We start from the raw sequence: 22,424 nt of genomic DNA on the forward strand, positions 1-22,424 counted from the left end.
AACGAAAGATCGGATTAGGAGAAATAAAAGAGACAATGAAAATATAAGAACACATTTTACATTTTAAGTTGATTAACAAAATCGTCGACAACATATCAAATTTGAAGGAATTTGACTTTAGGCTTGTCAAAGTAATTTTTCAGTGCTAGAGAGGTCGTTTGGTTGTAATTAAGACTTATTTTGCAGTTCACTTACTCTTTAGTGGTTAAGCCCTAATTATTCTGGTGTTTTTGGTGCTTATCTGGTGTGAGAGTACTGCAACTCATGTATTTCAATCTGCTTGAATGCCACACCTTGCGGTGAGATCCAGTGTGGAGGAGTAGGGCAACTCAGACATTAATCTTCAAATTTCTTTGTTTAATTATACATGTGCGAAAGTAGGAAGTTGTTTCCCAATTTATTCCTCATAACCAGGAGCTTTCATAACCCTAATCTTAATCTTAGCACCAAATCCATAATATTATATATGATTGACGATACTTACTCGCAGTTTGGGTGGGATCTTGAAATCGTAAAATCCCACTTGAGGCCAACGGAGATATACAAGAGCTTAAAATGAACAAAATGAGATTTCCATGGGTGGAATCGGGGCGGGTGAGGCGGTAAAATTCTGGCCTATGAGTCATCACAGAATTGTTGTGGCACAGGAGGCCGCCATTTGGCACATCAAGTCTGCACCAGCTCTGTAAATGAGCATTTCACCTTGGTGCCACTTTTCTGTCTTCTTCCAGTAGCCCTCCAGATTATTTCTTTTTAACATCATCTAATTCCCTCTTGAATGCCTTGCGTAGACCTCAATCCATCACCCTCCCAGGCAGTGCATTCCAGACCCTAACCACTCACTGCATGAAAAAGTTTTACTCATGTAGCTTTTGCTTCTTTTGCCAATTACTTTACATCTGTGCCCTCTCATTCTCAATCGATTCGCAAGTGGCAACCGTTTATAATACTGGTCCTGAAGTGGAAGGAATTTTTAAAATTTCTGGCTATGCTTATCAGGCTGCTGAGAAGAATGGAGTGTATTTGGAGAGGATAACGGAAGACATTCAAAGAAATAATTCAGTAAAACAATACTGTACCTGAGATCAAAATTTCTGAGCATGAGAGGGGATCCTTCGGCTCAGTGATGTCATCAAGAATGAAATCTCCATTCTATTCACTTATTAAATGTTTTTCCGGTGTGTTACAATGGAATTGGATTTACATTCCATGACAGAAAATACTATAAAAGCGTTGGTCATAAATGTTTGGTTTGTTTTTTGAAGTATTCTAATACCTGGCAACAGTCGACACTTCGAGGGACACCAGTCAGCATTTCCACGTAGAAATAATGACAACCAGCTTCCCTTCTCCTCCCAAATTCAGAGGCTGATATACCAGAAGAGGTCTTTGTCTTCTCTCAGCACTGAGACAGGGTTGGGAGTCTCAAAGTGAATGGGATGTTGAACGAGGAGATGGGAAAGGGAGAACGGTGAATGGATGCCACTAGAAGGATGTAATAGATGGCAATAAAGGTAAGAGAAAAAGAGGAATTGGAGGGAAACAGGTATAGCTACGTGCCCGCTCAAAAAAGACAGTAGGACTAGGGGGCACAGCCTCAAGATAAAGGGGGGGCGGTTCAGAACAGAGTTGAGGAGGAACTTCTTCACTCAAAGGGTGGTGAATCTCTGGAATTCTCTGCCCGTTGAAGTGGTGGAGGCTGCCTCGCTAAATATTTTTAAGAAGCGGGTTGATGGGTTTTTGATAAGAGAGGGGATTAAGGGTTATGGGGAGAGGGCGGGAAAGTGGAACTGAGCCACGACAGATCAGCCATGATCTTATTGAATGGCGGGGCAGGCTCGAGGGGCCAGATGGCCTACTCCTGCTCCTATTTCTTATGTTCTTATGTTCTTATGTTCTCAAAAGTAGATAATGGAAGCAAAGCAAGGCATCTGGGAGGGAGAAGTTGAAAGATAGGTTTTTGTGGGCAAAGGGAGGTGGGGAGTAAAGGGAGACTTCTAACATAAATAGAGGATATGAAAGGCAAGTGCCATCACGAATTTGAAAGATTAAGGAGTGTCAGCGTGAACTCTGGGAAAGGCAGAGAAAAGCATCAACTTGAACTGGGAAAGTGGAAGACAGATTACCAGTTTAACTGCATTGGAGAGAGAGAGAGGAGAGTGTCAGAATGAATGGGGAGAGTTGGTGGAGATAATGTTTGTACAGGAGTTGGGAGCCGTATGGGTACAATGTCTCTGAGCTGTGTCTAGAGAGGGTTGAGTGCCTTTTTGAATGGAAACAGTGATCTGCTGAGACAACACTTGGGCAAATAATGGTCCATTTGATTTGCTAAAATCCAAATGCCACTATTTTTAAAAATCAAATATCTGTCAATTATGAAATAGTAAAAAGTCTGACAACACCAGGTTTTTACTGTGTTTACCCCAGTCCAACGCTGGCATATCCACATCAATTATGAAATATACAAGGGCTTAAAAAGAACAAGAATACAACAGTTTTGATGTCAACATCCAAAGATTTTCAAGGATGCATTCCCTGGATTTCCAAAATATCCATTACCATTTTGGCGCACAAATATGATGAGTACGCCAGTTTTCACAGCATAGCGGCTGCTGCTTGGGAAGGTACACTACCGGTCTTGTGGTCAGCACGCCAGATGGCAACCTGCCTTTCTCTTGCACTATATTCCATTGTGTCTCTCTTCAAAATAGTTAATCTGCTTTAACTATTTGCACATTTTCTGGGGGCTTTATTTCTCTACATGCTTTTTAAAATTCTGATACTATTGTCATTTCTGTCAAAGAACCATCTCCTGGTCTCATAGTCACATCATAGTTCTGTTTTTAAACATATGTGACCTTAATAGCAAACAACCTTGTAAAAGTTTAATATTGATAGCATATTCCATTGGCTATCATTTTGTATAAAAGCAACATTCTTGCTTACCTGACCACTCATATCTGGTGCTATCGGTATGGTGGGCCAGATGGTCGAGTAGACTCCTAAAAAGGCTAACCACATCAATATGCTGCCCCACACAGCCAAGTGACTGAACTGAAAAGGAAATAAATAGTTTATTAAGTGGGTCAACAAATTAATAACACTGCAACATGCCAGAAGTCTTTTATGCTGTGGGGCTGTGATATGACTTAATGTATCAATTGCCAGGTAATTAGATAATGTCTATTGTCCATGAAGGACAATAGACATCTCCTGCCATTAGAGACAATTAATTATGTAGTTTGAGGAGCACCACTCCACATCAACAATGGGGCAAGGCAAGGAAGCAGGCCTCAGTGAACGATCATAGCTAGTACAGGGATTGAATCCAAACCCAGTCCTTCTGTACCATACTCAAGCCATCTAGATAACTGATCAAACTGACCCCAGAAGCTAAGTGATTGTGTTTCTTGCTTGTACATTCAAAACGACTGCAATGTTGCTCTGTCCAAATTTAATGTGCAACCACATCAATCTTTAGACTTTTAGGTCATAGTTGACACAAACCAGCCTTGAAGCATTTATTCCACCACTCAAAGCCACATTTATGAGTGTTAATCCCACTTCCAAAATGGATGGTTGGAACTAAGCAGTAAAGATTTTTAAAAAGTTTAAAAAAATTGTTTGCAGACTTTGGTAAACATCATGTAGAATACGACATATTTGTTAGAAATAAGGAAAAAGTAAGACTTCCATAACGAAGTGAAAGAAAGTTTGTCAGGTGGTTAATATTAAGGATTAGAGAATGTGCACTACAAAAGTTGAAAAATAAAACCTTTACAACAACAGCTACAGAAAGCCAGAAATCCCCTTAAGTTTCCAGCATTCTAATGACAAATCTAAATTAGTAGTGTTTTTTAAAAGGTACTTTGTAAAAGTTTTAAATTCACAACAAAGTATGTGCTTACCTTTGTCCATGCTGTTGTCTCAAAGCCAGCTTTCAAACATACAGTTACAACAACATACTATAGAAAAAGATGGAAATATGCAAAAAGATCAGAGGTGATTTTCAAAACAATATGTTATAATGTAATAGGAATATAAAAATTTAGATAATCTGGAATTAAATTTAAAAAAAAACACACAGTTAATGAAGTTTGATCGTGGTTTTACTGCAATTACCATCAACAATGTTATAGAAGCCCATCAAATTACCTTTTCTGGAAGGTGTCAGTAGTACATGGCAACAACCCAGTTATACTCCTTATTAATCAGCTCTTTTTGCAATGCTCTGTTTAGATTAATTGGTGTTCAAATGTTAACATGTATTTTTCACTTTCACGTGTAGAAACATTTGTTCTGAAGTGAAATAATGTTATGCATTTCCTTCCAAATAAGAGTTGATTTGTAAACAGCTAAGTAGAACAACTGGAGCCTACTCAAACTGCTGCACAGATCAAACAATATGTGTTCTAAGTTGTCAGAAAGAAGTAGTTGGTACTGGTTGGTTTGGAGACAAGTTAAATTCAAACAGAAAGGACTCTGTTTGATTCTCTCAGTCTCCGCCATTTCTGTTCTGATGATGCAACTTTTCACAACAGTGCTGCCATGATGTCTCCTTTTTCCCTCATTTGAGAATTCTGCATCCGTCCCCCCATCCCCTCCCCCACTGTGGTTAATAGGGTCCTCAGCTGTACCTACCGCATTTTCTGCACTTTTGATCTCACCCACTCCCCTCCATCCCAGAATTATGATGGGGTTCCCCTTGTCCTCACTTTTACCTCACCAGCCTCCATATTATACAGGTCATTTTTTTGCTGTTTCTGTTATCTTCAGCAATGGTGCCACCACTAAACACATCTTCCCCATTTCTTTTAGCTGGCTCACTCCTCAATCATCCCCACCTTCCCAGAGCTTCTTTCCATGTAAACAAAGGAGATTGAACACCTGCTCTTTTAACTCTTCACTCCTCCAAGACCCCAAATACTCCTTCCAGGTGAAGCAGCAATTCAAGAGTGCTTCTTTCAATGAAGCCTACTATATTTACAAGGCGGTTTCTTCCACACTGGGCAGGCAATTACAGAGGGGTGACCACTTCGTCGAGCACCTCTAATCTGTTTGCAAGCATGACACCAAGCTTCCAGTGATCTGTCATGATCTGTCAGTGATCTTCATTTTGCTCTCAGGCTTACATCTCTATCCTTGGTCTGCTGCAATGTTCCAGCGAGGCTCAATATAAGCTTGAGGAATTGCACCTCATCTTTCAGTTAGGCACTTCTCAGCCTTCTGGACTCAACATTTGAGTTCAACAATTTCAGACTGTAAGCTTTCTTTGCTTGTTTCAGTTTTTGTCTTTCAGCCAGCAGCAGCTGCTCTAGGCACATCTGTCATCTCTTTTCTTGCTACATCTCCATTCTCTTTGGCCCTGGAGGACTAACTTTAATCTATTCTATTTTCCACTACATCGTAGACCTTCCTTTAGTCCTTAGCCCATCCACGCCTTGTTCAAAACCTATTAAGTTTCTAACCTTTTCCAATTCTGATTAAAGGTTAACATCCTGAAATGTTTGCTGGAATTTTACCGCCTCACCTGCCTGTGGCTCGTAAGATCCCGCCTGAGGCCAATGGAGAATGCCATACTGCGAGCCTCACCCGCCCAAAATCCAGAGCAGGCAAGATGGTAAAATTCCAGCCATTAACTCTGTTTTTCTCTCTCCTTAAATGCTGCCTAATCTGCTGAATTTTCTTTCCCCCAGCATTTTATCTCCCTATTTCAAATCAAACGGATAATTTCCTAGCTTGGTGAACAGAGCTGTGGACTGACAATGTTTGTGCTACTGGTTATGTTATATCCATAATGCCACATGCTAATTTACCAGTGTTGCAATTGAGCATGTCATCAATTTAACAATCTGCATCTCAACTAGATACGTACACTAGCAGACACAAATTTAATTTATTATCAAAGACAACTGGCAACACTCCTACCTCCAGATATGTTTTTCATATTGCTTCAGGAATTGTTTTACTTACCGTATAAACAATGTTCCCAAGAAATAAATAGTCCACAGCTTGTCCGTTCATTAAAACTGAATCTAAAAGAAGGCACAATTAAAATGTGGTTATAATACTTTAGTGCAAAAGATACTGCTGCTCCTTCATCATTGTTAAACATCGCACGAAGCTTCATGGTAATATAGTATTGTGATGTATGGTAGCATTGTAGTAATGTTACAGCAATTGCAATCCAGATTCCCAAAATAACACTCCAGAGGCACGAGTACAAATCGTCCACAGCAGCTGGAGAAATTTAAATTTAATTAAATAAATCTGGAGTGAAATAAAACTAATGTTGATATTGACAATCAGGAAACAATTTGATTGCTGCAAAAAACCACCTAGTTCTTGGGGTTAGAGAAGGAAATCTCACATCGCCAACTAATCTGGCCTACATCTGACATCAGATCTACAGCAACGTGGCTGACTCTTAACTTCTGAAATTGCTTAGCAAGCCACTCAGTTGTATCAAACTACTGTAGAAAGTTGAAAAAGGATAAAATCAAATGGACCATCTGGCATCAACTGAGACATTGGATATGATAATGAGTACTTTGCATTGGTATTCACAGAGAGGGATACTTTGATTGATGGTATCGGGTGGATTGTAAACTCTCTAGAGCAAGTCATCATTACAAGGAAGGAAATGTTAGGTGTATTAAAAAGCATAAAGGTAGACAAGTCCCCAGGGCCAGATGGCATCTATCCCAGATTACTGAGCCAGACAAGAGAGGAAATTGTTGGGCCTCTAACAGAAATCTTTGTTTCTTTGTTGGCTACAGATGAGGTCCCAGAGGACTGAAGGATAGCCAATGTTGTCCCGTTATTTAAGAACAGTAGCAAGGAAAATCCAGGTAATTATAGGCCAGTGAGCTTGATGTCAATGGTTGTGAAATTGTTGGAAAAGATTCTTAGGGATAGGATCTATACACATTTGGAACTGAATGGTCTTATTAGTGACAGATGGCATGGTTTTGTTCGAGGGAGGTCATGTTTCACTAATTTGATTGTATTTTTTGAGGTGGCGACAAAAATTATTGATGAGGGAAAGGCTGTGGATATTGTCTACGTGGACTTTAGAAAAGCATTTGACAAGGTCCCTCATCGCAGGCTGGTGCAAAAGGTTAAATCACCCGAGATCAAGAGTGGACTAGCTAGATGGATTCAGAACTGGCTTGGCCATAGGAGACAGAGGATAGCGGTGGAAGGGTGCTTTTCTGATTGGAGGTCTGTAACTAGTGGTGTTCCACAGGGATTTGTACTGGGACCTCTGTTGTTTGTAATATACATAATATATAATAACAAATGACTTGGAAGAAAGCACAGCTGATCTGATTAGCAAGTTTGCGGATGATACTAAGATTGCTGGAGTTGCGGGTAGTGATGAAGATTGTCAGAGAATACAGCAGGATATAGATAAACTGGAAATAGAACATAGAACATAGAACACTACAGCACAAACAGGCCTTCGGCCCACAAGTTGCGCCGATCATATCCATACCTACCAGGCCTATCTATAACTCTCAATCCCATTAAATCCCATGTACTCATCCAGAAGTCTCTTAAAAGACCCCAGCAAGTTCGCCTCTACCACCACCGACGGCAGCCGATTCCACTCACTCACCACCCTCTGAGTGAACTACTTACCTCTGACATCTCTTCTGTACCTGCTCCCCAGCACCTTAAACCTGTGTCCTCTTGTAGCGACCATTTCAGCCCTGGGAAATAGCCTCCAAGAATCCACCCTACCTAGACCTCTCAACATTTTATAAACCTCTATCAGGTCGCCTCTCAATCTTCGTCTCTCCAGGGAGAAGAGACCTAGCTCCCTCAACCTATCCTCATAAGGCATGCCTCCCAATCCAGGCAACATCCTTGTAAATCTCCTCTGCACCCTCTCAATAGCTTCCACATCCTTCTTGTAGTGAGGCGACCAGAACTGCGCACAATACTCCAAGTGGGGTCTGACAAGGGTCTTATAAAGTTGCAGCATTACCTCCCGACTCCTAAACTCAATCCCTCGATTAATGAAGTCTAGTACACCATACGCCTTCTTGACCACATCCTCCACCTGCGAGGCCGATTTAAGAGTCCTATGGACCCGGACCCCAAGGTCCTTCTACTCCTCAACACTGCTAAGAGTCCTACCCTTGATATTGTACTCCTTCATCCCATTGGACCTGCCAAAATGGACCACTACACATTTATCCGCGTTGAAGTCCATCTGCCACTTCTCCACCCAGTCTTGCATCCTATCTGTCTCGGTGCAACTTCTGACATCCCTCCAGACTATCCACAACACCGCCAATCTTCGTGTCATCGGCAAACTTACTAACCCATCCCTTCACTTCCTCATCCAAGTCATTTATGAAAATGACAAACAGCAAGGGTCCTAGAACAGATCCCTGGGGCACTCCACTGGTGACTGACCTCCATGCAGAAAAAGACCCATCCACAATCACTCTCTGCCTTCTGCAGGCAAGCCAGTTCTGGATCCACAAGGCAACAGCCCCTTGGATCCCATGCCCTTTCACCTTTTCAAGAAGTCTTGCATGGGGGGCCTTATCAAACACCTTGCTCAAGTCCATGTAAACCACATCCACTGCTCTTCCTTCGTCAATGTGTTCAGTCACATTTTCAAAGAACTCAACCAGGCTTGTAAGGCACGACCTGCTCTTGACAAAGCCGTGCTGACTCTGATCATACTAAACTTCTCTAAATGTTAATAAATCCTGTTCCTCAGTATCCTCTCCATTTGGCAGAGAAACGGCAAATGGAATTCAATTCGGACAAATGCGAAGTGATGCATTTTGGTAGATCCAATTCAGGTGGGAGATATAAAATAAATTACAGAATCATCAAGAGCATAGACACACAGAGATCTGGAAGTTCAGGTCCACAGATCCTTAAAACTGGCAGCACAGGTGGAAAAGGTGTTTGAAGATGCTTGCCTTCATCGGCCAGGGCATCACGTATAAAAATTGGCAAATTATGTTATAATTACATAAATATAGGTTAGGCCACATTTGGAGTACTGTGTTCAATTTTGTTTATCGCTTTGGAGGGAGTACAGAAAAGGTTTACCAAGACACTGCCTGGTATGAAGAGTATTAGCTATAAGGAGAGATTGAATAAACTGGGATTGTTCTTCCTGGAATGATGGTGCTTAAGAGGTGACCTGTTAGAAGTTTATAAAATTACGAGGGGCATAGATAAGTGAACAGTTGGACACTTTCTCCTAGGGCAGAAATGACAATTACAAGGCGACCCAAGTTCAAGGTAAAGGGGGGAACGGTTCAGTAGAGATGTTTGGGGGAAGCTTTTTTTTACACAGAAGATGGTGAGGGCCTGGAATGCACTGTCAAGTAAGGTGGTTGAGGTAAACATGTTTCTGACATTTAAGACTAATCTAGATAGACACATGAACGGGTGGGAAATAGAGGGACACAGACGGTTGGTCCAGATAAGGCAACGTGATTGGCGCAGGCTTGGAGGGCTGAAGGGCCTGCTCCTGTGTTGTACTGTTCTTTGTTCTATGATATCCAAAACGTAGATCCAAGAATAACTGTAATGATTTTGGAATGCACACTTCTCTGAGCTAGTGATACTCCAGTTAATTACTAAATAAAGGCTAGAATTACTGTAGATGCTAGAAGCTGAAACAAGAACAGCGAATGCTGTAAAAACTCCGCAGGTCTAACAGCATCTGTACAGAGAGAAAACAGAGTTAACGTTCCGCGTTGTTATCAGAATTGCAAGGGGGAGAATGTATAAATTGTAGCTTGAAGAGATTGCAACAATATGTAGCAATCTTAAAAGAGAGTGTGTGTGTGCGCGTATGTGTGGTTGTATTTGAGTGATAATTATATGGGATATTTAAAACAAAAGGGTTTAAGGTAGAGGAGAAAGATCGAAGTCTAAAGTTGTTGAACTCAGTGTTGCGTCCCGAGGGCTGTAAGGGGCATAACTGGAAGATGAGACGCTGCTCCTCCAGCTTGTGAGAACTTCACTGGAGCACTGCAGCAGGCCAAGCATGAATATGGGCATAAGAACAAGATGTTGAGTTAAAATGACAAGCAACAGAAAGGTTGGGATCAAGGTGTTCCAAAAAGTGAAGGTATTTCATAAAGTGACCACCCAGTCTACGTTTAGTCTCCCCAACGTATAGGAGACCACAATGGGAACAGTTAATATAGTAGACCAAATTGAAGGAAATGGAAGTGAAACACTGCTTAACCCAGAAAGTGTGTTTGGGGCCTTGACTGGTGAGGAGGGAGGAGGTGAAGGGGCAGGTGCTGCAACTTTTGCAATTGTAAGGGAAAGTGCCATGGGAAGGATATGGGGATGGGGATTGGTATTTGGGTGTGAAGGAGCAGTGGACCAGGCTGTCATGGAGGGAGCTGTCCCTGCGGAATGCTGAAGGGGGCTGAGTGAGGGGAAGATGTGTTTCATGGTGAAGGGGGATACGGGGAAGATATCTTTCATGGTATAATCACACTGGAATCACTGAATTCACAGAAGTCCTACAGCATAGAAAGAGACCATTTGGCCCATCGAGTCTGCACCAACCACAGTCCCACCCAGGCCCAACTCCATAACCCTACATATTTACCCACTAATCCCTCTAACCTACACATCTCAGGACACGAAGGGCGAGGGGGGGGAGGTGGAATCTCGGTTAAGAAAAAAAGCTGACACTTAAATAATACTAATTTTTAAGGTCACATCATCAGAACAGACGCTATGAAGGTGGTGAAATTGGCAGAATGGGATTGAGTCCTTACAGAGAGTCAGGTGTGAGGAGCTGTAGTCAAGGTTACCTATTGGATTTGTAATGAATAGTAGTGGTAACCTTTCTATCATTAAAAAGGAGAGAGGGGTCAAGAAAGGGAAGGGAAATGTCAGAGATGGATCATGTGAAGGTGAGAGAGGTGGAAATTAGAAACAAATTTGATAATTTTTTTCCAAGTCTAGATGAAAACATGAAGCAGCACCAATACAGTCATGGAATGGAAGAAGAGTTGGGGGAGTGGGTCTGAGTAGGACTGGAACAAGGAGCATTCTAAGGAACTTCCTATCAGGTAGCGAGAATTCAGGATAGTAAATGGACCAATCAAACTCACTTTGCAATGGGCCCTTCCTCCCCATATTGTCACTTTTGTTTATAACCTGATCTGTGTGCTTATTCCACTGCATGTCTTCTAATTTCTTCATAATTCAAAATGAAGTTGGTGCCGCAGCAAACCTAAGATATGAAAATAAAATACTCCATATGCTGAAAATCTAAAATAAAACAGAAAATGCTGGAAATACTCAGCATTTGTGGAGGGAAAAATAGAGTTAGCATTCCAGGATTCTGAGCTTTCATCAGAACTGATGAATGAGAAGTATTTTATCAGTGGAGGCTTTTTGGTATACGATTTACTAGTTACTGACAATTTTTTTTTGAGAAGAGGCAAAAATGTTTGAAAATCAGAAAAAAATTATTTGGTTTTAGATAAAACTTAAATGTGATATTTATAGAATCACAATTGGAAAAATCCAAATGTCTTCAATGGTTGGTGTCAGCACTATATAAATACAAGCTATTTTTAACCAGAGCAAATAATAGAAAAATGTTTGCTGTAGCAAGAGTTAACAAGATTACAGATACTGAGTTCAGTGATTGAATACTCCAATCTGCATCAGCAATTGTAGATAGTTTCTCTCTCTCCACTTTGACTGCAAACAGGCAGATTAATAAAAAATGCCTACTCTATTCCACTTATTCCAATTTCTTTTTAAAAATGTTCTTTCAATATAAAGGAGAGATATTGCCTGATTCCATTACTGCAGTCAGCCGGTTTGATTTCTGGAGAAGGATGTCATGCCACTTATAGCTGGAAGTGTAATGAGCTCTGAGATGTCAAGTTACTGCTGAGATTTGTTAGGCAGAGGGGCTAGCTGTTAAGGATTACAAATATACCTTCCTATCCTTTGTTCCGGTATAGTGATTTTTTTTATAGCTTGAAGTGAATTTGTTTTAATTAAGGTGAGGTAATGCTTGGTAACGGAATATATTCTCCAGTTTCCTGCACTAGCTTCGGCATAATGCATTTCTGAGTCAGCCACTGCATAGGTTAGAAACAACTAAAGCTTGCTCCACTCTTTCCCACAGACAGGTTTTAACTCAAGTCTCAGAAGGGTAACACTTAACTGTGCCAAGGACATTTCCATTTCCAACATTAGCTATTCTTACGACCCATTGGAGTGAAACTGCCAATTTAGTGTATAATTATTGGCAGTTTTGTGCAGACTGTTCTCGTCCATGGGGATTTGAGACTGTCCAGACTAATTTTGCTTTCAGTATTCATCACCTCAGTCTGAGTTGGATTCAAATTGGTGTCCCAAAGGAGAATATGAGTTTTCTAATTCTCTGCATCACCCAGTCCCTCCTGGATTTGTTATCTGAATACACATATTGATTACCAGAAGCGCTTCTGAAAATAGATACTGTAAGGAAATACTGTCCATCACCCTGTTATTGCACAACAACACTGTATTTATAAAGCATCTTTAATGGAGAAAAATATCCCAAGGTGCTTTACAGGAGCATTATCAAACAAAGTTTGATGCTGAGCAACTTAACAATATTTTAAGGTAACTTAACTAAACAGGTAAATTTTAAAGAGCAATCTCAAGGAGAAGACAGAGATAGGGAAGTAGAGAGCTTTAGGGAGGGAATTCCAGAGCTCAGGGCTGGGACAGATAATAGCATGGTGAAAGAAATTGGTATGCACAAAATGTTTGAAATGGAGAAGTTGTAGGGCTGGAAGAGATTAATGAGATAGAGCGGGACAAGGCCATGAACTGTCGCATGAAGGGTGATCCACTAGTGCATCATATATGGTATTGTTCATGGTGATGGAAGGAGAGAGAGGTGTTATATATGAACATTCAAAACAGGAGCATAAGCAGGCCGTTCAGCCTGTCGAGCCTGCCTCACCATTCAATGAGATCATGACTGATACGTTGTGTTTCGAAAACCACATTCCCATTTGCTCCCTTCTCACTCTTGGATTCCCTTGCATAACAAGAATCTGTCTACCACTGTCTTAAAAATATTCAATGACCTCGCCCTGTTGCCTTCAAAGGTAGTGTTCTAAAGTCACACAACCCTCAGAGAAAAATGTTCTCCTCATCTCAGCCTGAAAGTTTAAACTTGAACTTAAAAGTGTGCCCCCTAATTTTAAAATAGTGCCCCATAGCTCTGGACTCATCCACAAGAGGAAACATAATTTCCACCTTGTCTAGACTGTTTAGGGTTTTATATACTTAAATCAAGTCACCCCTCACTCTCCTAAAGTCCAGTGAAGACAAGCCCGGTCTGTCCAATCTATCCTCAGAGGACTAACTGCTCATTCCAGGTATCAATCTAATAGACCGCCATTGAACTGCCTCTATTGCATTTACATCCTTAATTAAATAGGGAGACCAAAACTACACACAATATTCAACATACACAACTAAAACATCCTCACTTTTAAGTTCAATTCCTCGCATAATAAAGGATAACGTTCCATTAGCCTTCTTAACTACTTTACTCAATTACTTTTTTACCTTTTTAAATACCTGAAGAAACTCTTGCTATCTGTTTTCACATTTCTATCTAGCTTCCTTTCATATTCAAAATTTGTACTCCTGATTAACCTTTTAGTCATTCTCTGCCATTCTTTACATTATGACTAGTCATCTGATATGCCACTCATCTTTATGCAGCTATATGTTTTTTTCTTAAGTTTGATGCTTTCTTTAACTTTAGTTAATCACAGATGGTGGGTCCTCCCCTTAGAATATTTCCTTTTTGTAAGAATATATTTATTCTTAATGTTCTGAAATTTCCCCTTAAATGTCTGCCACTGCTCCTCTATTAATCTATCCTCAGGCTTATTATTCCAGTTCACTTCAGCTACCTCAGCTTTCATGCCCACATCATTGCCCTCATTTAAGTTAAAATATTAGCCTTAGATCTACTTTTCTCCCTTTGAAACTGGATGTAAAATTCAATCTTATTGCAATCGTCGCTGTGTACATGTGGCATCACTCTGAGATCATTAACTATGTTACATAATACACAAGTCTAATATAACCTCCTCACTAGTTGGTTTCATAACGGGCTACTCTAGGAAACCATCTTGCAAGCATTCTATGAACTGTTCATCTAGGCTACAACTGCCAATCTAATTTTTCCAGTTTATAAGAACATAAGAACATAAGAAATAGGAGCAGGAGTAGGCCATCTGGCCCTTCGAGCCTGCCCCGCCATTCAATAAGATCATGGCTGATCTGTCGTGGCTCAGTTCCACTTTCCCGCCCTCTCCCCATAACCCTTAATCCCCTCTCTTATCAAAAACCCATCAACCCGCTTCTTAAAAATATTTAGCGAGGCAGCCTCCACCACTTCAACGGGCAGAGAATTCCAGAGATTCACCACCCTTTGAGTGAAGAAGTTCCTCCTCAACTCCGTTCTGAACCGCCCCCCCTTTATCTTGAGGCTGTGCCCCCTAGTCCTACTGTCTTTTTTGAGCGGGAAGAGTCTTTCCACCTCTATCCTATCCATCCCATTCATCATCTTATACGTCTCAATGAGATCTCCCCTCATTCTTCTAAACTCTAACGAGTACAAGCCTAGTTTATTCAGCCTCTCCTCATAGCTCAACCCCCTCAACTCCGGTATCAGCCTAGTAAACCTCCTCTGCACTCCCTCCAGGGCCAAAATATCCTTGCGCAGGTGCGGCGCCCAAAACTGCACACAGTACTCCAGCTGCGGCCTCACCAATGCCCTATACAGCTGCAGCAAGACCTCCCTACTTTTATATTCAATCCCCCTCGCTATGAAGGCCAGCATCCCATTCGCCTTCCTGACCACCTGCTGCACTTGCAGGCTGGGTTTTTGCGACTCATGCACAAGGACCCCGAGGTCCCTCTGCACCGTCGCCTGCTGCAGTTTTTCGCCACGTAAGTAATAGTCCTTCCTACCATTCTTCCTACCAAAGTGGACCACCTCACACTTGCCAACATTAAATTCCATTTGCCATTTCCTGGCCCATTCGCCCAGCCTATCTAGATCCTTCTGCAGACTCTCCACACCCTCCGCACAATTTGCCTTTCCCCCAATCTTGGTGTCATCAGCAAATTTCGACACCCTACACTCGGTTCCCTCCTCCAGATCATCTATATAAATGGTAAATAGCTGAGGCCCCAGCACCGACCCCTGGGGCACCCCACTAGTCACCAACCGCCAATCCGAATAGCACCCATTGACCCCCACTCTCTGCCTCCTATTTGACAACCAATCCTCTATCCACGCTAACACCCTACCCCCAACTCCATGTCCTCTGACCTTCTGCAGTAACCTCTTGTGAGGTACCTTATCAAACGCCTTCTGAAAATCCAGAAAGACCACATCCACCGGCTCTCCTCTATCCACCGCCCTAGACACATCCTCATAGAACTCCAGTAAATTTGTCAGACACGACTTCCCTTTAATGAAACCGTGTTGCGTCTGCCCTATCAAGCAATTCCCTTCAAGATGCCTCGCAATTTCCTCCTTAATGACGGATTCTAACATTTTACCTACCACAGACGTTAAACTAACCGGCCTGTAATTCCCCGCCTTTTGCCTGGCACCCTTCTTAAACAACGGCGTAACATTAGCCGTTTTCCAATCCTCCGGCACTTCCCCGGAATCCAGCGACGTCTGGAAAATAACCACCAAGGCATCCACTATCACCTCCGCCATTTCTTTCAGAACCCTCGGATGCATTCCATCCGGTCCTGGGGACTTGTCCACAATCAGCCCCTCCAGTCTGTCGCGCACCACCTCTCGAGTAACAGTAATGTCATTAAGACCCTCCAGTCCTACCACCTTTCCATCGCTAACACCCGGCAAATTATTCACGTCCTCCTCCGTGAAGACAGAAACAAAAAAGTTATTCAAGACCTTAGCCATATCCCCATCCCCTACCACTAGGTCCCCTTTCTCATCCGCTAAGGGATCAACGTTCACCCTAGCCAGCCTCTTCCTTTTTATATATTTATAAAAACTCTTGCTATCCTTTTTTATATTAAGCGCTAGCCCAGCTTCATAGCTTCTTCTACCCTCCTTTATCAACTTTTTTGTCAATCTTTGTTGACATTTAAACCTTTCCCAATCCTCTTCTCGCCCACTGCTCTTAGCTACTCTAAATTCCTCCGCTTTTAATTTAACACTTTCCTTCACCTCCTTCGTTATCCACGGCTTATTACCTCTCTTCCTACTGTCCTTTTTAACCATCGGAATAAATTTCTGCTGAGCACCAAGAAAGATCTCCTTAAAGATCCTCCACTGCTCCTCAGCAGACCTACCTTCCAACGCGCTCCCCCAGTCCACATTCGCCAATTCTTCTCTCATCCTACCATACTCCCCTCTATTCAAACAAAGGACACGTGTCCGGGAACCCACTTTCTCCTCCTCCATCTGCAACAGAAACTCCACCATACAATGATCACTCTCTCCAAGAGGATCCTTCACCTCAAGGTCCCTAATTCTACCCGCCTCATTACATAGCACCAGATCCAAGATAGCTCGCTCCCTCGTCGGCTCCAACACACACTGTTCCAGGAAACTATCCCGGCAGCACATAGACTAAAATCACCCATATTTATCCCATTTCCTTTGTCACAAGCATCCAATATTTCTTCTTGTACACTTTGTCCTGTTTTGCGGTTACTGTTGGGGGGACCTGCGGATGACTCACACAAAGAACATCCTTCTCCTACTATACTTCATCTCCATCCAAATTGATTCTACATTCCACAAGGTCATCTCTAACTAATGCAACAATGCCATTTTTGATCAACAGTGCTACCTCTCCACCTTTACCGAGCTTCCTTTTCTTTTTAAATGTTGTACTCTCCTCAATATTCAGGAACAAAACATCTCTGTAATGGCTATCAGATTGTATTTATTTACTTCAATGTGCGCTATCAATTCATTTACTTTGTTATGGATGCTACACACATTTAGATACAGAGCCTTTAGTTTTGCCTTTTTGTTATCTTTGTAACATCTAGTCCTGACTGTTGGTGTATTCTTTGGTTTTTTTCTCTCTTTCCTTTCCTGCCATTCTCTGATCCTCACTACCCATATTATTATCTCACTCCCCTGCTTTGCCGCTAGTCTATGATTTGCAATATCTACCCAGACTGGATCGTTCATGTCCTTTATTTAGTTTAAAGCTCACTCTACTTCCCTAATTATGTAGCTCACCCGAACATGGAATTTAATGCTGGCAAATGTGAGGTTGTCCACTTCAGTAGGAATAATGGTAGGAAGGACTATTACTTACGTGGCGAAAAACTGCAGCATGCGACGGTGCAGAGGGACCTCGGGGTCCTAGTGCATGAGTCGCAAAAACCCAGCCTGCAGGTGCAGCAGGTGGCCAGGAAGGCAAATGGGATGCTGGCCTTCATAGCGAGGGGGATTGAATATATAAGTAGGGAGGTCTTGCTGCAGCTGTACAGGGCACTGGTGACGCCGCAGCTGGAGTACTGTGTGCAGTTTTGGTTGCCGCACTTATGCAAGGATATTTTGGCCTTGGAGGGAGTGCAGAGGAGGTTTACTAAGCTGATTCCGGAGTTGAGGGGTTGAACTATGAGGAGAGGCTGAATAAACTAGGCTTGTACTCGTTAGAGTTTAGAAGATTGGGGGAACGGCAAATTGCGCGGAGGGTGTGGAGAGTCTGCAGAAGGATCTAGATAGGCTGGGCGAATGGGCCAGGAAATGGCAAATGGAATTTAATGTTGGCAAGTGTGAGGTGGTCCACTTTGGTAGGAATAATGGTAGGAAGGACTATTTCTTACGTGGTGAAAAACTGCAGCAGGCAACGGTGCAGAGGGACCTCGGGGTCCTTGTGCATGAGTCGCAAAAACCCAGCCTGCAGGTGCCGCAGGTGGTCAGGAAGGCTAATGGCGCAGATCGACACAAATGGATATGATCTGGTGGCCATTACAGAGACGTGGCTGCAAGGTGACAGGGACTGGGAGCTGAACGTCCAGGGGTATCAAGTGTTTAGGAAGGATAGGCGGGAGGGAAAAGCGGGGAGCGTAGCTCTGCTGATTAAGGATAGCATCAGGGTGGTAGCAAGGGATGATATTGGAGCCAAGGAGCAGAACGTGGAATCGTTGTGGTTAGAGATTAGGAACAGCAAAGGGAGGAAGACGCTGGTGGGTGTCGTCTATAGGCCCCCAAATAATGATCTGGAGGTGGGGCGGGCTGTTAACGCGCAAATAAGTGTGGCGTGCGGGAATGCGACGGCCGTAGTTATGGGGGATTTCAATCTGCACATTGATTGGTCGACCCACGTTGGACGTGGTGGGCTCAAGGAGGAGTTCTTGGAATGCTGCCGGGATAGTTTCCTGGAACAGTGTGTGTTGGAGCCGACGAGGGAGCGAGCTATCTTGGATCTGGTGCTATGTAATGAGGCGGGTAGAATTAGGGAACTTCCGGTGAAGGATCCTCTTGGGGAGAGTGATCATTGTATGGTGGAGTTTCTGGTGCAGATGGAGGAGGAGAAAGTGGGTTCCCAGACACGCGTCCTTTGTTTGAACAGAGGGGAGTACGGTAGGATGAGAGAAGAATTGGCGAATGTGGACTGGGGGAGCGCGTTGGAAGGTAGGTCTGCTGAGGAGCAGTGGAGGATCTTTAAGGAGATCTTTCTTGGTGCTCAGCAGAAATTTATTTCGATGGTCAAAAAGGACCATAGGAGGAGAGGTAATAAGCCGTGGATAACGAAGGAGGTGAAGGAAAGTGTTAAATTAAAAGTGGAGGCGTTTAGAGTAGCTAAGAGTAGTGGGCGAGAAGAGGATTGGGAGAGGTTTAAATGTCAACAAAGATTGACAAAGAAGTTGATAAAGAAGGTTAGGAGAAACGATGAAGCTGGGCTAGCGCTTAATATAAAAAAGGATAGCAAGAGCTTTTATAAATATATAAAAAGGAAGAGGCTGGCTAGGGTGAACGTTGGTCCCTTAGAGGATGAGAAGGGGGACTTAGTGGTAGGGGATGGGGAAATGGCTGAGGTCTTGAATAACTTTTTTGTTTCGGTCTTCACGGAGGAGGACGTGAATAATTTGCCGGATGTTAGAGATGGAAAGGTGGTAGGACTGGAGGGTCTCGATGACATTACTGTTACTAGAGAGGTGGTGCTCGACAGACTGGAGGGGCTGATTGTGGACAAGTCCCCAGGACCGGATGGAATGCATCCGAGGGTCCTGAAAGAAATGGCGGAGGTGATAGTGGATGCCTTGGTGGTTATTTTCCAGACGTCGCTGGATTCCGGGGAAGTGCCGGAAGATTGGAAAACGGCTAATGTTACGCCGTTGTTTAAGAAGGGTGCCAGGCAAAAGGCGGGGAAATATAGGCCTGTTAGTTTAACGTCTGTTGTAGGTAAAATGTTAGAATCCGTCATCAAGGAGGAAATAGCGAGGCATCTTGAGGGGAATTGCTTCATAGAGCAGACGCAGCACGGTTTCGTTAAAGGGAAGTCGTGTCTGACAAATTTACTGGAGTTCTATGAGGATGTGTCTAGGGCGGTGGATAGAGGAGAGCCGGTGGATGTGGTCTTTCTTGATTTTCAGAAGGCGTTTGACAAGGTGCCTCACAAGAGGTTATTGCAGAAGGTAAGGGGGCATGGAGTTGGGGGTAGGGTGTTAGCGTGGATAGAGGACTGGTTGTCAAATAGGAGGCAGAGAGTGGGGGTCAATGAGTGCTATTCGGATTGGCGGTTGGTGACTAGTGGAGTGCCCCAGGGGTCGGTGCTGGGGCCTCAGCTATTTACCATTTATATAGATGATCTGGAGGAGGGAACCGAGTGTAGGGTGTCGAAATTTGCTGATGACGCCAAAATTGGTGGAAAGGCAAATTGTGCGGAGGGTGGGGAGAGTCTACAGAAGGATCTAGATAGGCTGGGCGAATGGGCCAGGAAATGGCAAATGGAATTTAATGTTGGCAAGTGCAAGATGGTCCACTTTGGTAGGAATAATGGTAGGAAGGATTATTACTTACGTGGAGAAAAACTGCAGCAGGCGACGGTGCAGAGGGACCTCGGGGTCCTTGTGCATGAGTCGCAAAAACCCAGCTTTGCAGGTGCAGCAGGTGGTCAGGAAGGCAAATGGGATGCTGGCGTTCATCGCGAGGGGGATTGAATATAAAAGTAGGGAAGTCTTGCTGCGGCTGTATAGGGCATTGGTGAGGCCGCAGCTGGAGTACTGTGTGCAGTTTTGGGCGCCGTACTTACGCAAGGACATTTTGGCCTTGGAGGGAGTGCAGAGGAGGTTTACTAGGCTGATGCCGGAGTTGAGGGGGTTGAGCTATGAGGAGAGGCTGAATAAACTAGGCTTGTACTCGTTAGAGTTTAGAAGAATGAGGGGAGATCTCATTGAGATGTGTAAGATGATGAATGGGATGGATAGGACAGAGGTGGAGAGGCTCTTCCCGCTCAGAAAGGACAGCAGGACTAGAGGGCACAGCCTCAAGATAAAGGGGGGGCGGTTTAGAACAGAGTTGAGGAGGAACTTCTTCACTCAAAGGGTGGTGAATCTCTGGAATTCTCTGCCCGTTGAAGTGGTGGAGGCTGCCTCGCTCAATATTTTTAAGACGCAGGTTGATAGGTTTTTGATAGGCAAGGGGATTAAGGGTTATGGGGAGAGGGCGGGAATGTGGAACTGAGCCACGACAGATCAGCCATGATCTTATTGAATGGCGAGGCAGGCTCGAGGGGCTAGATGGCCTACTCCTGCTCCTATTTCCTATGTTCTTATTGGTCCCACATGGTTCTGGTGCAGACCATCCCAATGGACTTTTCCCAGAACTGATGCTAGTGTCCCACGAACTGGAACCCACTTCTCCCACACCAGACTTTGAACAACGCACTCATCTCTTTGTTCTTTTTTGCCCGATGCCAATTTGCACATGGCTCAGGAAAAAATTCAGAGATGATTACATTTGAGGTTCTGCTTCTTAATTTGGTGCTTTCCTCCTCATACTGACTTTACAGGAACATTAGCAAACAAAACTTGATGCTGAACAACTTAAGAACGTATTACTTTAGGTGACTTAATCAAACAGGCAGTTTCAGAAGAAAGACTGATATTGGTTAGAAGAAGATGGAAAGATTGCTAGCATGCAGGACAGAATTGAAATACAGCGGAATGTCCTCAGAAAATGCACGTAATAACCATGTTAAATAACTGTCAATTGGAAAACACAATTTTGTTAAAATCTGCATTTGCAAATACTTTTCACACACGTTTTAAATTATCATAGTTTTGAGATGATATCCTATGATAAGTAAATATTATTTTACTTTATTTTCATTATGTATATTAACAATAAAGTCCCAGTAGACTAATGAAAAGTGATACTCTTTCTAAACAAGCATATTTGAAAGAAAGCATTTGTGCTCCAGTTACATTAATAATAAAGGAACATTTACCTTGTTCAAGTGCCTTTAGTGGAAACCAGAAAAGGATGATGGAGTGAACCAAGGCATTTATGCAGTGACCCCAGAAAACCTATGGGGAAAACAAATTTCCACAGTCAGAAAATCAACCAAAGACATGACCTCCATTTTACCTAACCTCCATTGGTCACAGTTACACAGAATGTAAATGTGTTGGACGTGTTTAACTTAACCAGTAACATTTTCAATTAATGAAAACATTTCAAAATGGCTTAACATAGTTGCACTAAGCTACACTTGAACAAAATGCATTTTCAAAGATCAGTATTGTGAATTCACAGTTTATCTAAAGCTCTTCAGCTCAAGATATTTTCAATTATCCTCAAAAAAAGTTATAAATAATGAGAAACTTACAAACCAACTAAAATCCACATATCATCCATTGATGGGCAGTGAATCATAATGCATTTGAGCTGTAATATCTTTGACCATTACAAATTTTATATGTAGCATTCCCCTATTTCGCCTGTAGAAAAATGTCTAATGTGCCAACACGATGCGATTAGTTCAGATATTATATTGATCAGAAGATGACCTGTCTGTAATATTGCTTTATCAGTATCTCTAAAAGTAACCATTCTGTGATATGTTTTACATTTGCTTAAGAAAATTAACCAATAAACCATAACCACCTCAGAAATAATGAAGGGCATAAATGCTCAAACTCCTTTACATGACCATGTTGGTTTCTCACCCATTGAACTAACTATCCCTAAAATTAGCTTTTCTAACTGAATGAACAGAACAATAGAAACAGTTCTGGGTTTGCTGAAAATCTGATCTTTTAATACCTAAATCATGACTACACAATGGTTTGTTCCCCTGCTCGCCGGAGCCTCAGCCATTTCTCCTGCTGCATTGCCAATTGTTTTGTCTTTTAGCCAAGCA

General features: G+C 42.7%; 1 protein-coding gene across 3 annotated transcripts in view; it reads right to left on the minus strand.

Moving 5' to 3' along the window:
• atp8a2 (ATPase phospholipid transporting 8A2) overlaps positions 1-22,424 on the minus strand; it is a 443,947-nt gene that overhangs the window by 68,752 nt on the left and 352,771 nt on the right. For all 3 annotated transcript variants that reach the window (XM_080197362.1, XM_080197361.1, XM_080197363.1), the window contains 4 exons: positions 21,510-21,588; positions 5,974-6,035; positions 3,909-3,965; positions 2,947-3,054 (listed from right to left, as the gene is read on the minus strand). In XM_080197362.1, coding sequence (XP_080053488.1) covers positions 2,947-3,054; positions 3,909-3,965; positions 5,974-6,035; positions 21,510-21,588 — 306 coding nt within the window. The remainder of the gene's footprint in view (positions 1-2,946; positions 3,055-3,908; positions 3,966-5,973; positions 6,036-21,509; positions 21,589-22,424) is intronic.

The sequence above is a fragment of the Carcharhinus amblyrhynchos genome, chromosome 10, assembly GCF_965287045.1.
Source record: "Carcharhinus amblyrhynchos chromosome 10, sCarAmb.v2.hapA, whole genome shotgun sequence".
NCBI classification, from domain to species: domain Eukaryota; kingdom Metazoa; phylum Chordata; class Chondrichthyes; order Carcharhiniformes; family Carcharhinidae; genus Carcharhinus; species Carcharhinus amblyrhynchos.